A 12,119-nucleotide genomic window follows, 5' to 3' on the forward strand; every position below is an offset into this window, starting at 1 on the left:
CTTACATACCTCCACCTCCCATAGAGCATTAGAGCTAGTGGCTGAAGTTGCTGACTGACGTAAGGTCGTACGAAGGAAGACATGGAGTTGTGACTTATATTCATCACACGTCAGGAACTTCTCTTGTTCAGCATGGAATAGTCTAACCACATCACCCTTTAAAAATGGAGGACAAATTAGTACATGTAACCAACTTTGAAAAAAGGCAAGAATATGAAGATTATGGAAAAGTGGAAATATCAATACAAAAACAAGCATTGAAAGGGAAAAGAACAAATGTAAGATCAACAGAAATAGCACAAGCCTGATGAAAGCAAAGGTTCTATACCCCTTTTAGAACATCTTCAATATAGTCTCTGTATTGCATGAAAAGGTTGATTTTCCAGCTCGTGTTTGAATTCAAAGAATTCACCTGGAGAAAAATAGTAATCAAATCAAATACACAAATTCTTTATGTGCATCTTATCTTAAACAGGTACTGTCAAATATATTTTATCATTAAAATCCTATATCTACACAACATTTTTCAGTGCAATTGTTTTGGAAACGTTTTAATGTAATTTTAAATTAAACTTATTTTAGTGGGGGGTTAACTGTATTGTCCTGTTTTGCAGGGCTTTTTAAGGCTGTTGTACTCAATCAGCTTCAACAAAAGATGAATAATAACAATGAATACTCATGTAAATCACCAACAGAAAATCACTGACCTTAATGTTTTTAAATGATTCTACATGGTTTCTACACTCACTGGCTACTTTATTAGGTACACCTTGCTAGTGCCGGGCTGGACCCCTTTTTCCTCCAGAACTGCCTTCATTCTTTGTGGCATACTTTCTACAAGGTGCTGAAAACATTCCTCAGAGATTTTGGTCTATATGGACATGATGGCATCACGCAATTGGTGCAGATTTGTTGGCTGCACATCCATCCCAAAGGTGCTCTACTGGATTGAGATCAGGTGACTGTGGAGGCCTTTGGAGTACAGTGAACTCTGTCATGTTCAAGAAAGCAGATGATGTGAGCTTTGTGATATGGTGTATTATCCTGCTGGAAGTAGCCATCAGAAGATGGGTACACTGTGGTAGGCTGGCGCATTTAAACAATGCTCAATTGGTACTGAGGGCCCCAAAGTGTGCCAAGAAAATGTCCCCCGCACCATTACACCCCCACCACCAGCCTGAACCGTTGCTACAAGGCAGGACGGTTCCATGCTTTCATGTTGTTTATGCCAAAGTCTGACCCTGGCATCTAAATGTCTCAGCTGGAATCAAGACTCATAGGACTGGGCAACATTTTTCCAGTCTTCCATTGTTCAATTTTGATTAGCCTGTGCGAATGTCACCAACAAATATGTCACTTAAATCCCCTTTCTTCCCCATTTTGATGCTCGGTTTGGACTTCAGCAAGTTGTCTTGACCACGTCTACATGCATTGGGTTGCTGCCATGTGATTGGCTGATTAGCTATTTGTGTTAACAAGCAATTGAACAGGTGTATGTAATAAAGTGGCCAGTAGTGCATATTGCTTTTTTAATCAGTAAGTACCATCACAAGGATATGAACTGTACAATGTACAATGAGATAGATCTCTTTCTGTTTTCCTTATAAGCCCTGCCCTGTGTCTCTTTACCTCCTTGCATCCTGGATTATCAGAGAGCTCATAATTGCTGGCGTGTAGAGGTTGACCAGCATTCACAGGGTTTAGATTCACTTTATCACCAACAACAACCTAAAAGGCAGAGAGGGGTTTAACTAAAAAGATAGTAAAAGGACAGCCTGGAGTCTCCAAAAGACTATCATTCTTTTTTTCCCCACACAGCATCTCTTTCCCTCTGATCTTTTACCCCTCTGTATTTCTAACCCAGAGCATTCCCTTACATTGTCTCCATTACTGCGCAGTTTCCAAAATGGTTGTATAAAGAGCCATGACCCCTCATTTCCAGTCACATCGAGTGTTACACGCATGGCATTCTTCTCCAGTAAAGCAGGGAGACGCTTATTTACTGTGAGGTACTTGTTGCTCTTCATATGCAATAGCTGTGGGCGATATAAAATGTGGGTATGCAGATGTGTAGATATAATACATAGAATAAACTATTAACAAATATTTCTGCTCCTGGGCTTCTTTCATTTAGCTGTACAATCTTAGAGCGTGCAATGGATATCTCATACCTGAATAACACTTCCATATTTAACAACCTCTCCATGCATCTTCTTATTTTCTGTCTCATTTTGCTTCTGTTCCAGTTGTGCAGCATGCTGTAGAAAGAATAACACATCAGGACTGTGGTGTTAAAAACAGCGACCACTCCCAACTTAACTAAAATGACCCAACTTCAGGTGAGATCAGTGGGGTATAAGTAAAAGATTTTTTGGCTGTCTTAAAGCTACAATATACTTAGTAAGTACTTTAACATACAATAAAGTACTACCTTTTGAATCAGTGTGAGTGCTCTCTGTGCATAAATTTTAACCTTAATTTTAAGGTGACACTCAGCAATGTAAACATTTTCTGAACAAAACAATTCAAAAGGGAGAATAAGAGGCTTTGTTTGGGTGGCTACTTATGAATGTAAGAATCATTTTTGCATTACAACATTTCAACAGCAAAATTATGAAGAACACTATTGGGTTTAAAACTAAATATTTAACTTAGTTTTTGCAGGTAAATTTTACTATTGAATTATACCATTATGGGGCTCTAAATCATGGAATATAGAGGTATAATGTAGCTTGGTTCTTTTTTCTGACTAATTGCTTTAAAATAGATGAATGCAAACAGTTCAAATACCATTTACCTGTAGCTTCTGGAGGAGTAAGACATCGGAGATCTTTTCTTTGTCTTGCTTAGTCTGTTTGGCTTTCCAGTATTGCTTCTGAGCAGAGTATCTATTCATGGGGCATACTTTAAACAGGCAATCTGAGGCCGGTAAACGGAAAAAGGAAAACATATGGGGAGGAGACATATAAAGTAAAATAGTTTTCATATAAAACAATACAGGAATTTATTTACATGAAAAAACTACTGCACTACACTGTAGTGATTATACATAAAGAAAAAGCTAAGAAAACCATATTCTTCACAATATAAGAAGTGTCTCACCTCTGAATTTTTTGGGAGGATTGTCTAGATCCCCAGCTGCGGGCTCCACTACACATCTATCATCAACCAACCTGTGAAGGAGAGTAAAATATGTACAATGTTTGCTACTAGGGGAAATGTGTCCTTGGTCCTTAAATCTCCCGCTGTTAACAATAAGATTAAAAATAAACTGAATATGTTTTCCTATAAACTGAAATGTCCTTGTTTGTTTTGAGAACTATAGAACATGCACAAGAAAAAAACCAAACAGAAAACAGTCTTCTAAACATGTTATATTATTACGCTTGCACTGAAAATGTTTTATACAGTGAGGGATCTCCCCTGTTGAAGTGGGCAGTAGACCCACAAAACTATTATACACACACCCCAATGTCAGCAAAACTGAAGCCTTAATCTGCAATTGAAGACACAATGAGCAGAAAGTTTATGTAGGTGCAGCTACAAGTCTTTATAAATTGTACAATATGTATGTACATCTACTTAATCCTGTAAATGTATTCAGATTATATTCGCCCTGTTTTGAAGTTACCTGCACTATAGCTTTTCTTATATTTTGCCGCGTACTGCAATTTATTGTCATGTCCTTTTAAGGATCGTTACTGAAGAACCAGCAGAAGTTATATTGGACACTATAGTCACACCCCTATCAAAGCAAGGATATTTTTCATAAGGATATATATAGATGGCTGGATAAAGCGACTCATTTTGTATTTTATTTTGTATGGGGTTTTTTTGTTTTTAACCATTTCAGCAACACAAGTTTCCTTTGTATTTTTGGCTTTGTGGAGATTTGTGTGGGAGATTCTTATTCTCTGTCTGCCAGCTGTTTTCTGGGTTATCTTTTCTCCAGCGCGTCTATTTCAATTTACTCATCTACTATATAGTGAGATAGTTTGAGAATTTACAATACACGTTTAAGTCTGTGATGAACATAATGTTTGAACTAAGGTTTTAGGTTTTACCTTGGACTAAAACACAGAAAAACTAGATAGCTTGCATATGAAGCTTTTGATGTTATCCTTATTTTCTGATATTCTTTTTTTTATTTTATAAAAAAGACAAACAATGCATACAGCACATACAATAAATACCATATCCAAAATAAAACTGTACAGATAATAATCATGGCTATAGGATTATACAAAAAGTTATACTTCTGTACAATTTGCTAATTAGAATTCTAATATAATCATTATTCATTGGGGGGATAACAAAAGGAGAATACAGACGGAGAATTGACTGACGAAATCCGCATGACCGATACTTAATGGGAGGAGAGAAGATCAGCTAATTCTTTTCTGATAATAAATCTTATCTCTTCTTCCGCCAACCTCGACCTAGCTATCAGGGTTGTTTGCCAAACCATACTTTTTAATTTACTGTTCCATTCTTCCCAACATTGTGTGTTTTTAAGGGAACCCTCTGAAATTGATATATTAACTGTTGTTTTAAGAGCTTATATTTTCTGATATTCTGGTTCCTCGTATTTATCTATATGCCCTCAAGTACCTTTGGTCTGCTCCCCCCCACACCAGCCTGTTCACTTTTTCTAAGTTCATCTTTTGTCTTTCTCCTTTGAGTATATTCATTGATTAATCTTCCATGTGAAAAATATTACTCCATAGTATGTAATACCAAGAGGTGATTCATCATGGGTTGAACATTCACCACAGCTATTTTAGTTCCTAAGAAGAAACTCTTAACTAATTAAAATGAAGTTGCATAAAGAATTCTTGCTAATTATTGCAAGGCTCTGCAACATGCGGTCTTCACATGCTTAATTTTTTTTTTTAAGAGGGCAAAAGGGCATTGAATATTGTATGCACATTGTATTTTTTTTTACAACAACTTTAGCTATAGTAGCTCATCTGTTGAATTTGACCACATTGGCCAACCTTTGCCCCCCTCTTCCTTCCTTGGACCACTGCAGACCAGGAACCTACAAGAGCTGCAGTTTTGGAAATGCTCTGACTCAGTCATCTAGCCATCACAATTTGGCCCTTGTCACTCACTTTTCCTGCTCCTAACCTTCTTTGCTGCCTAATATCCCACTCACTGACAGGTGCCATGATAACATTATCAGTGTCATGGCTGATTGGTGTATATATATATATATATATATATATATATATATATATATAGTGTGAGAGTGTGAGAGAGAGCGAGTGAGCAAGTGTATATATATAGAAAACCCATTGAAAAGCCTTTACATGGGCTTTGTCATTAAGGGGTTAAAGACAGTGTTAAACTCTTATAATAAATACTTAGCTGGCATAGCCAAGGTTACTTTGATGCACCAAAGAGACAGGGAAGTTTGGGGGGGGGGGCAGTGGCGTCTCCAGGTTTCATATTTAGGGGGGGCACATGGGGGGCCAGGGACCAAAGTAGGGGGGCCAATTATAAAACGGTACATATACACTATATATATATATATATATATATATATATATATATATATATATATATACACACACACACACACACACGTTAGACGTGCATTTTTAACTACATAATATGCACTTATCTCTTTGAAGTAAAGACCGTGATTAAAATATGATTTCAAAATAACAGCTAAAGTGACAGTTATTTTTCATTATTTAATATTAGACCCTGCTGCAGATATATAGAAATATTACATCCTGCTTCCGATATATATTAATATTAACCCCTGCTGCGGATATATATTAATATTAGCCCCTGCTGCGGATACATACTTATATTATACCCTGCTGCCGATATACATAGAAATTATACCCTGCTGCCAACATATATTAATATTAGCCCCTACTGCCGATATATAGTATTAGTCCCTGCAGCCAATATATATAAATATTAGCCCCTGCAGCCAATATTTATTGATAATAGGCCCTGCAGCCAATATATATTAATATTAGCCCCTGTTGCCGATATATATAAACATTAGTCCCAGCTTCCGATATATATTAATATTAGCCCCTGCAGCCAATATATTTGCCACACTGACTGCAGATCAGGGGAAGACAGTGAGAGTCAGTGCAGTGTTCCCTCCTTCTGACTGCACCGTGACATTGAGAGGTCCTCTCCCCTGTAATCATCCCCAGAGTCCCTTTGTCCCCTCATTCACTAAACCATAGCGCTCTTTTACTTACACCCTGTAGTTCAGGTATAGATCAAATAAACAACACATGGAAACAGCACATGCAACTGAATGAGATTTAAAAAAACTTGTATTTGCAGGTATACATAAATAATGTATGGAAACATAGCATTGCAGGTATAAACCAACAGAACACACAAACCCAGCATTGCAGGTATATATCAACTGGAAATCACATGTACACTCAGCACTGAAGGTTTAGATCAAATAATCAACACATGGAAACAGCACTCCAGGTATTGATCAACTGAATAAGACATGCAAATCCTATATTTGCAGGTAAACATTAATAATGTATGGAAATATAGCCGATACAGATGAACAGAATGACACAAAACCCAGCTTTGCAGATATAAATCAATTGGAAATTACATATAAACTCTGCATTAAAGGTATAGATAAAACCCCCTAAATTACAGGCATAGATCACTGGTCACACACCCCAAAGCCAGCCCTGGTGTCCACACTGCCCACATAGAACCTGACCAGCACCTAAGTTACACATTATGTCAACTTTGTCCCCAAACAGCTGAACGTACGCCGTTTTTGTCCCATAAAGACCTCTCCCTCCCAATCTATCCTATCTACCCCCTCTCCCTCCCAATCTATCCTATCTACCCCCTCTCCCTCTCTATCTACCACATCTGCCTCCCAATCTATCCTATGTACCCCCCTCTCCCTCCCAATCTATCCTATGTACCCCCCTCTCCCTCCCAATCTATCCTATCTACCCCCTCTCCCTCCCAATCAATCCTAACTATCCCCTCTCCCTCCCAATGTATCCCATCCACCCCCATCTCCCTCCCAATCTATCCTATCTATCCTTATCTACCCCTTCTCACTTCTTATCTACCTCTTCTGACTCTCTAACCCCCTCCTAACTTTCTAACCCCCCCTTTGAAGTTCACTTACCTTGGGCTTGTCCAGCGGTGAGATCGTGAGGTCTCTGTGTCCCTGGTTCTGCCGGCTTCACTGCTGGGCGCCGGATATGACGACATATACCGGCGCTCGGCTTGAAATGCCGGCACTGCGAACCAGGAAGAGGCCTCGCGGTCGCGGAGAAGAGTGAGAGGCGCCGAACGGTTGCTGAGAACTTATTCCTCAGCAACCGCTCGGCGCCTCTCACTCTCTCCTCCGGGTCTATTAAAAAAAAAAAAAAGCCGGCGTTTCAATTGGGGGGGCACACCGGGGGGCACAGCATGATGTAGGGGGGGCCATGGCCCCCTCTGGCCCCCCCTGCCGACGCCACTGGGGGGGGGGTTACATAGAAATGTGAAGCAAACATGAGAGTTTCTGCAGCAACCAAAAATCTGCTACATTTCTTATCTTTCAACCCTTTGGGTGCAATGACTAGAGCAATTAGGACAACTGACATTAGGCCCAGGGTAGAGATGAATGAACAATGGATAGTGTGAGAGGAGTTGAGACAATCAATTTATAGGTCTGGTTCTCTGAAAGAACATAACCAATCAGTCAGTTAATCTTCAACAAAGGTCACCCTGCTAGAGGAGGAGGAGCAAGTCTGGTCCACCCCAACTTTCAAGTCAGTTATCAAGTCTTAAACTAAGCTCAAGGCTCGACCAGCCCACCTAGTCACATGCTTCAACAGTTCTCATTGGGACATGGGAGGCAACATCTGTGTGAAGTTTGTGTTACTATTAAGGAACAAATGTAAAAGGAGGCACTGGGTTGATATTTAACTAGCTCATGAAATCTGACTACTTCAGGCATGCGGGTCCAGAGTAATGCACATTCATATATCCATCTTTCCAATGTGTTACAGGGTTTTTACCCAGATGCGTGCTTTAGGGATGCAAACATTGAGCAAACAACCCTCCTAAATTTTCTTATCTTCTAAAGCCTCTAATCTTAAAATGTAACATTGGCATGTAAGCATATTACCGTATTTGCTCGATTATAAGACAAGGTTTTTTCCAGAGCAAATGCTCTGAAAAATACCCCTCTTATAATCGAGGTCGTCTTCTAATCAGACCTCAAAAAAATGTCTGCTGGGGCCATGCTGCTTACCGGGCTTTGGTCGCGAGCAGGTTCTCTGCTACTTGCAGCAGGAGAACAGGAAGCTAGCACAGTCCTCACATAACTCTACCTCCCCCTCCTTCCTCTGGGGCCGGGGCCAGAGAAGTTGCTCGCACAGCCGGGCCCCAGCAGAAGTCTGCGAGTGAAAGATCTGCAGTTCAGGTAAGGGGGTGGGGGAGGGTTTTTGAGCAAGTATGTGTGATTAATGGAATGAATGAGTATTTAAATGTTTGTGAATGAGTGTGTGTGTGTGATAGCATGGATGTGTAAGGGGGGTGGTGGTGGTAGCACGGCATAGGGAGGCTGTACTCACACTCCTATCATCCCCAGGTTCCAGCATGTACTGGCTGCCTTGGCTTGATAGGAGTGTGATTGCTGTTAGCAGTTATATATAATACCTCCAGAAATGCATTTTAACCCCCTATATGCCACTCAGCCCCATGATATGCCTTTTAACCCCCTATATGCCAGAGTGGCATATAGGGGTATAAGGCATATCATGGGGCAGAGGAGCATATAGGGGGTTAAAAGGCATATCATGGGGCACAGTGGGATATAGGAGGGTATAAGACATTTCTGGAGGCAGAGTGGCATATAGAGGGTTAAAAGGCACATCATGGGGCAGAGTGGCAAATAGGGGGGTATAAGGCATTTCTGGTGGCAGAATGGCAAGCCTGGGGGCAGATGTGCATAACTGGGGGGGGCAGGTTGGCAAATAAAAGGAAATAAAAAATATATATTTTTCTCAATCATAGCTTTTATTAAATAAGAAAAAATAGTTTACATGAATTAATATTTACTAGTAAAACTTTTTTCCTATAGGGTAGTCTTATATTCAGGCTTTTTGTTTTTTTCCTAAATTAATATTTAGATTTTGGGGGTCGTCTTATAATCAGGGTCGTCTTATAATCGAGCAAATACGGTAAGTACCTGCTTAGGGCCCCCATAGATTGTGGAAGGGTGAGAAATATTTTTCACAGCGTTATACGCTTTAATGCATTTTTTAAATTGTTATTTTCTCTGGCTTTCAAGATCTAACATAAGCAGAAAATATATAAACAGAAAATATAACATGGTTACGCTAGTTAATATGTAAGTTGTAATACATATATAGTTACATGTTTAAAGACCAATGACGAAGGGGCTGGGTCACAAAAAATAAAAAAATTGTCCTTGACCACCAGGGATGTATCCCCTACATCAGGGGCGTCCAACATGCGGCCCGCGTGAGATCTGCAGCCACGATCACAAGAGCTGCTTACTTGTGGGAGGGTCTATTGTCCTGTACAGAGGAAGCGGGAGGCCACGCCCCCTGCTGAAGTCTGTGAGCGGCATCGAGAGCTGTAGTGCAGGTAAGGGGGTGGGGGAGGGTGTTTGAATGAGTATGCGTGATTGAGGGAATTAATCTGTGAATGAATTAATTTGTGTGTGTGATAGCATGGATGTGTAAGTGCTGGAACCTAGGCATGATGGGACTGTGATTGCTGTTAGCAATCACACTCCTATCATGCCAAGTCAGCCAGTACATGCTGAAACCTGACTAGCTGCCCCCTTGTGTATTGATGCTGCCAGCAGTATGGGGTCTGCACTTACAGCCACCCTGTACCAGCATGTACTGGCTGACTTGGGATGATAGGAGTGTGATTGCCAACAGCAATCACAGTCCCATCATGCCTAGGTTCCAGCATTTACTGGTTGTCTGGGTATAAAAAGAGTGTGTTTGCTGTTAGCAATCACACTCCTATCATGCCAAGTCAGCCAGTACATGCTGAAACCTGGATAGCTGCCCCCCTTGTGTATTGATGCTGCCAGCAGTATGGGGTCTGCACTTACAGCCACCCTGTACCAGCATGTACTGGCTGACTTGGGATGATAGGAGTGTGATTGCTAACAGCAATCTGCTAACAGCAGTCACAGTCCCATCATGCCTAGGTTCCAGCATTTACTGGTTGCCTGGGTATAAAAAGAGTGTGTTTGCTGTTAGCAATCACACTCCTATCATGCCAAGTCATATTGATTTTTTTTGTCCAATTGTGGTGTGTTAACGCAGTAAAATTGGACAAAAAATACAATAACTATTAATTTATATATGATTGTTGACAGCACTCCTATCATGCCCAGCCAACCAGTACATGCTGGAATCTGGGTATTGCTGTTAACAATCATAATATATAACTTTTTTGTACAATTTTGGTGTGTAACTTACTTTTATTAAAAGTGTGGGATTTTTTTTATTATTTTTAAAGGTGGGGGGGGGGTCATTTTCGTTTTCGTTTTAAGTGAACCCTGAATTTTCAGTTTTGGTCCAGAATTTTCATTTTAGTGCGTCCCTAAAATAAATAGAACTATTTCATTTTTATTTATCCAGAATCCTGAATTTGTAGTCACAAAAACTTTGTAGGCCCAGAAATCAGTGAGAGGAAAAGTAAAAGGTTTTGTGTCATTTACTTTATTTTAATCTGCATATCTTATTAAAGGCCATATTTTTTCACAGTGAAAAATGAGTGCGGCCCTCTCACGTATAAAATTCTGATTAAGTGGCCCACTGCAGAAGAAACTTGGACACCCCTGCCCTACATCATGCATTCCAACCTGTGCAGAAGCGCTGTGCAGGTCTGGATCACGGGAGGACGGATGTGGCTAACCACTACACGAGCAGTCAGTCCACTGTCGGGTGTATTTGCCTACATGTGATAGCTTTTACAGCAAATTACATGCACAAGTAACGTTAAATGACATGTTCCTAAACACAGGCCATAATCCAAAAGAGTGAACACAAATAAGCCCCACAAACATTAAATCTAAAGGAGTAGTGTGGCCAGCCAGGCCAAAGGTTTGGCAGGCTGAAGACTATGTAGTCGAGATCATGCAGAGGGTCTAGATACAATAATCAATTATAGGAGCAAAGAAATAAGTCTAGATCATCTAGAGGAGGTTTAATGAAGGTGCATAAACTAGGATAGGAGCCACTCCATGAAGGACATGCAATAATTTGTATAACTGCATGTGTGTCTGCTGTCTTAAGCGACACCATCAGTGTCTGTTTTATGGGGTGTGGTTTGGCTAGGGGGCACGGCATTAACAAAACTTTTAATGTGTCCTAGTTACTTATTGATGCCTGTCTACAAAGTATTTCTAAGAAGAATAATTTATTTTATTCAATAGAAACAATTTAATACAAACACAATTTTACTTTGTATTGTGAGTAAATTATATAACCACATTTTACATCTTACTATTAGTTTTTAAGGGTATTGAACACTATGATTCACTTATGTATACCAAAAATTCTGAACTTTTAGAAATCAGGGGAGGTGAGAGGAAACAGGTCAATTGTTGAATACCTCCCAGAAAAACTGCTGAAAACAAACTATACAGAGAATATAAATCCCTTTAGGGTGTGAGGATGTTCAGGGAGGGAGTGGCTCCAGTAAATAGAGAAGATCATTTTTAGATGGAGTAATTAGTAAATAAGTGATGATTCACACCATAATCTGGTGGCAGCTACTGTCTGTCTCCCAGGCAGAGCTTTTAAATGGTTTCTTCCCTTGCAGCATTGTTTAAGATCAAATCTTCATCTTTATTAATGCAGCTGATGAAAATATGTACTGGTCTCTTCACTTTATAATGTATGTTGGAGTCTATTTTTGCTTGGACACAAAGGCATTTTACTGGATGCAAATTTTAGTTAGTGAAGCTAGAAAATCAGACTTCTGTCAGCAGAATTGTTTTGGAAATATTTCTTTAAAAGTTCATGATCTGAAAGACAAGATCCATGGCTGTATGGAACAAAGCCCATATTATCTAATTTACTTCCTGTCCTGAAAAAAGAAATGTGTTTAAT

The 12,119-nt window shown here is 39.8% G+C and overlaps 1 protein-coding gene across 1 annotated transcript in view; it reads right to left on the bottom strand.

Annotated features, from left to right (window-relative positions):
- Window positions 1-12,119, bottom strand: part of LOC149276967 (inositol 1,4,5-trisphosphate-gated calcium channel ITPR3-like) — a gene marked incomplete at its 3' end in the record, with an annotated part of 57,929 nt that overhangs the window by 41,384 nt on the left and 4,426 nt on the right. The window contains exons 2-8 of the mRNA XM_089503184.1: window positions 3,103-3,173; window positions 2,798-2,919; window positions 2,172-2,258; window positions 1,878-2,036; window positions 1,630-1,728; window positions 329-412; window positions 10-156 (exon numbers count right to left, since the gene is read on the bottom strand). Of these exons, the coding sequence (XP_089359310.1) occupies window positions 10-156; window positions 329-412; window positions 1,630-1,728; window positions 1,878-2,036; window positions 2,172-2,258; window positions 2,798-2,919; window positions 3,103-3,173 (769 nt within the window). The remainder of the gene's footprint in view (window positions 1-9; window positions 157-328; window positions 413-1,629; window positions 1,729-1,877; window positions 2,037-2,171; window positions 2,259-2,797; window positions 2,920-3,102; window positions 3,174-12,119) is intronic.

Source organism: Sceloporus occidentalis, unplaced genomic scaffold (assembly GCF_023333645.1).
Source record: "Sceloporus occidentalis isolate IW3139 unplaced genomic scaffold, rSceOcc1.0.p SCAF_222, whole genome shotgun sequence".
NCBI classification, from domain to species: Eukaryota; Metazoa; Chordata; class Lepidosauria; order Squamata; family Phrynosomatidae; genus Sceloporus; species Sceloporus occidentalis.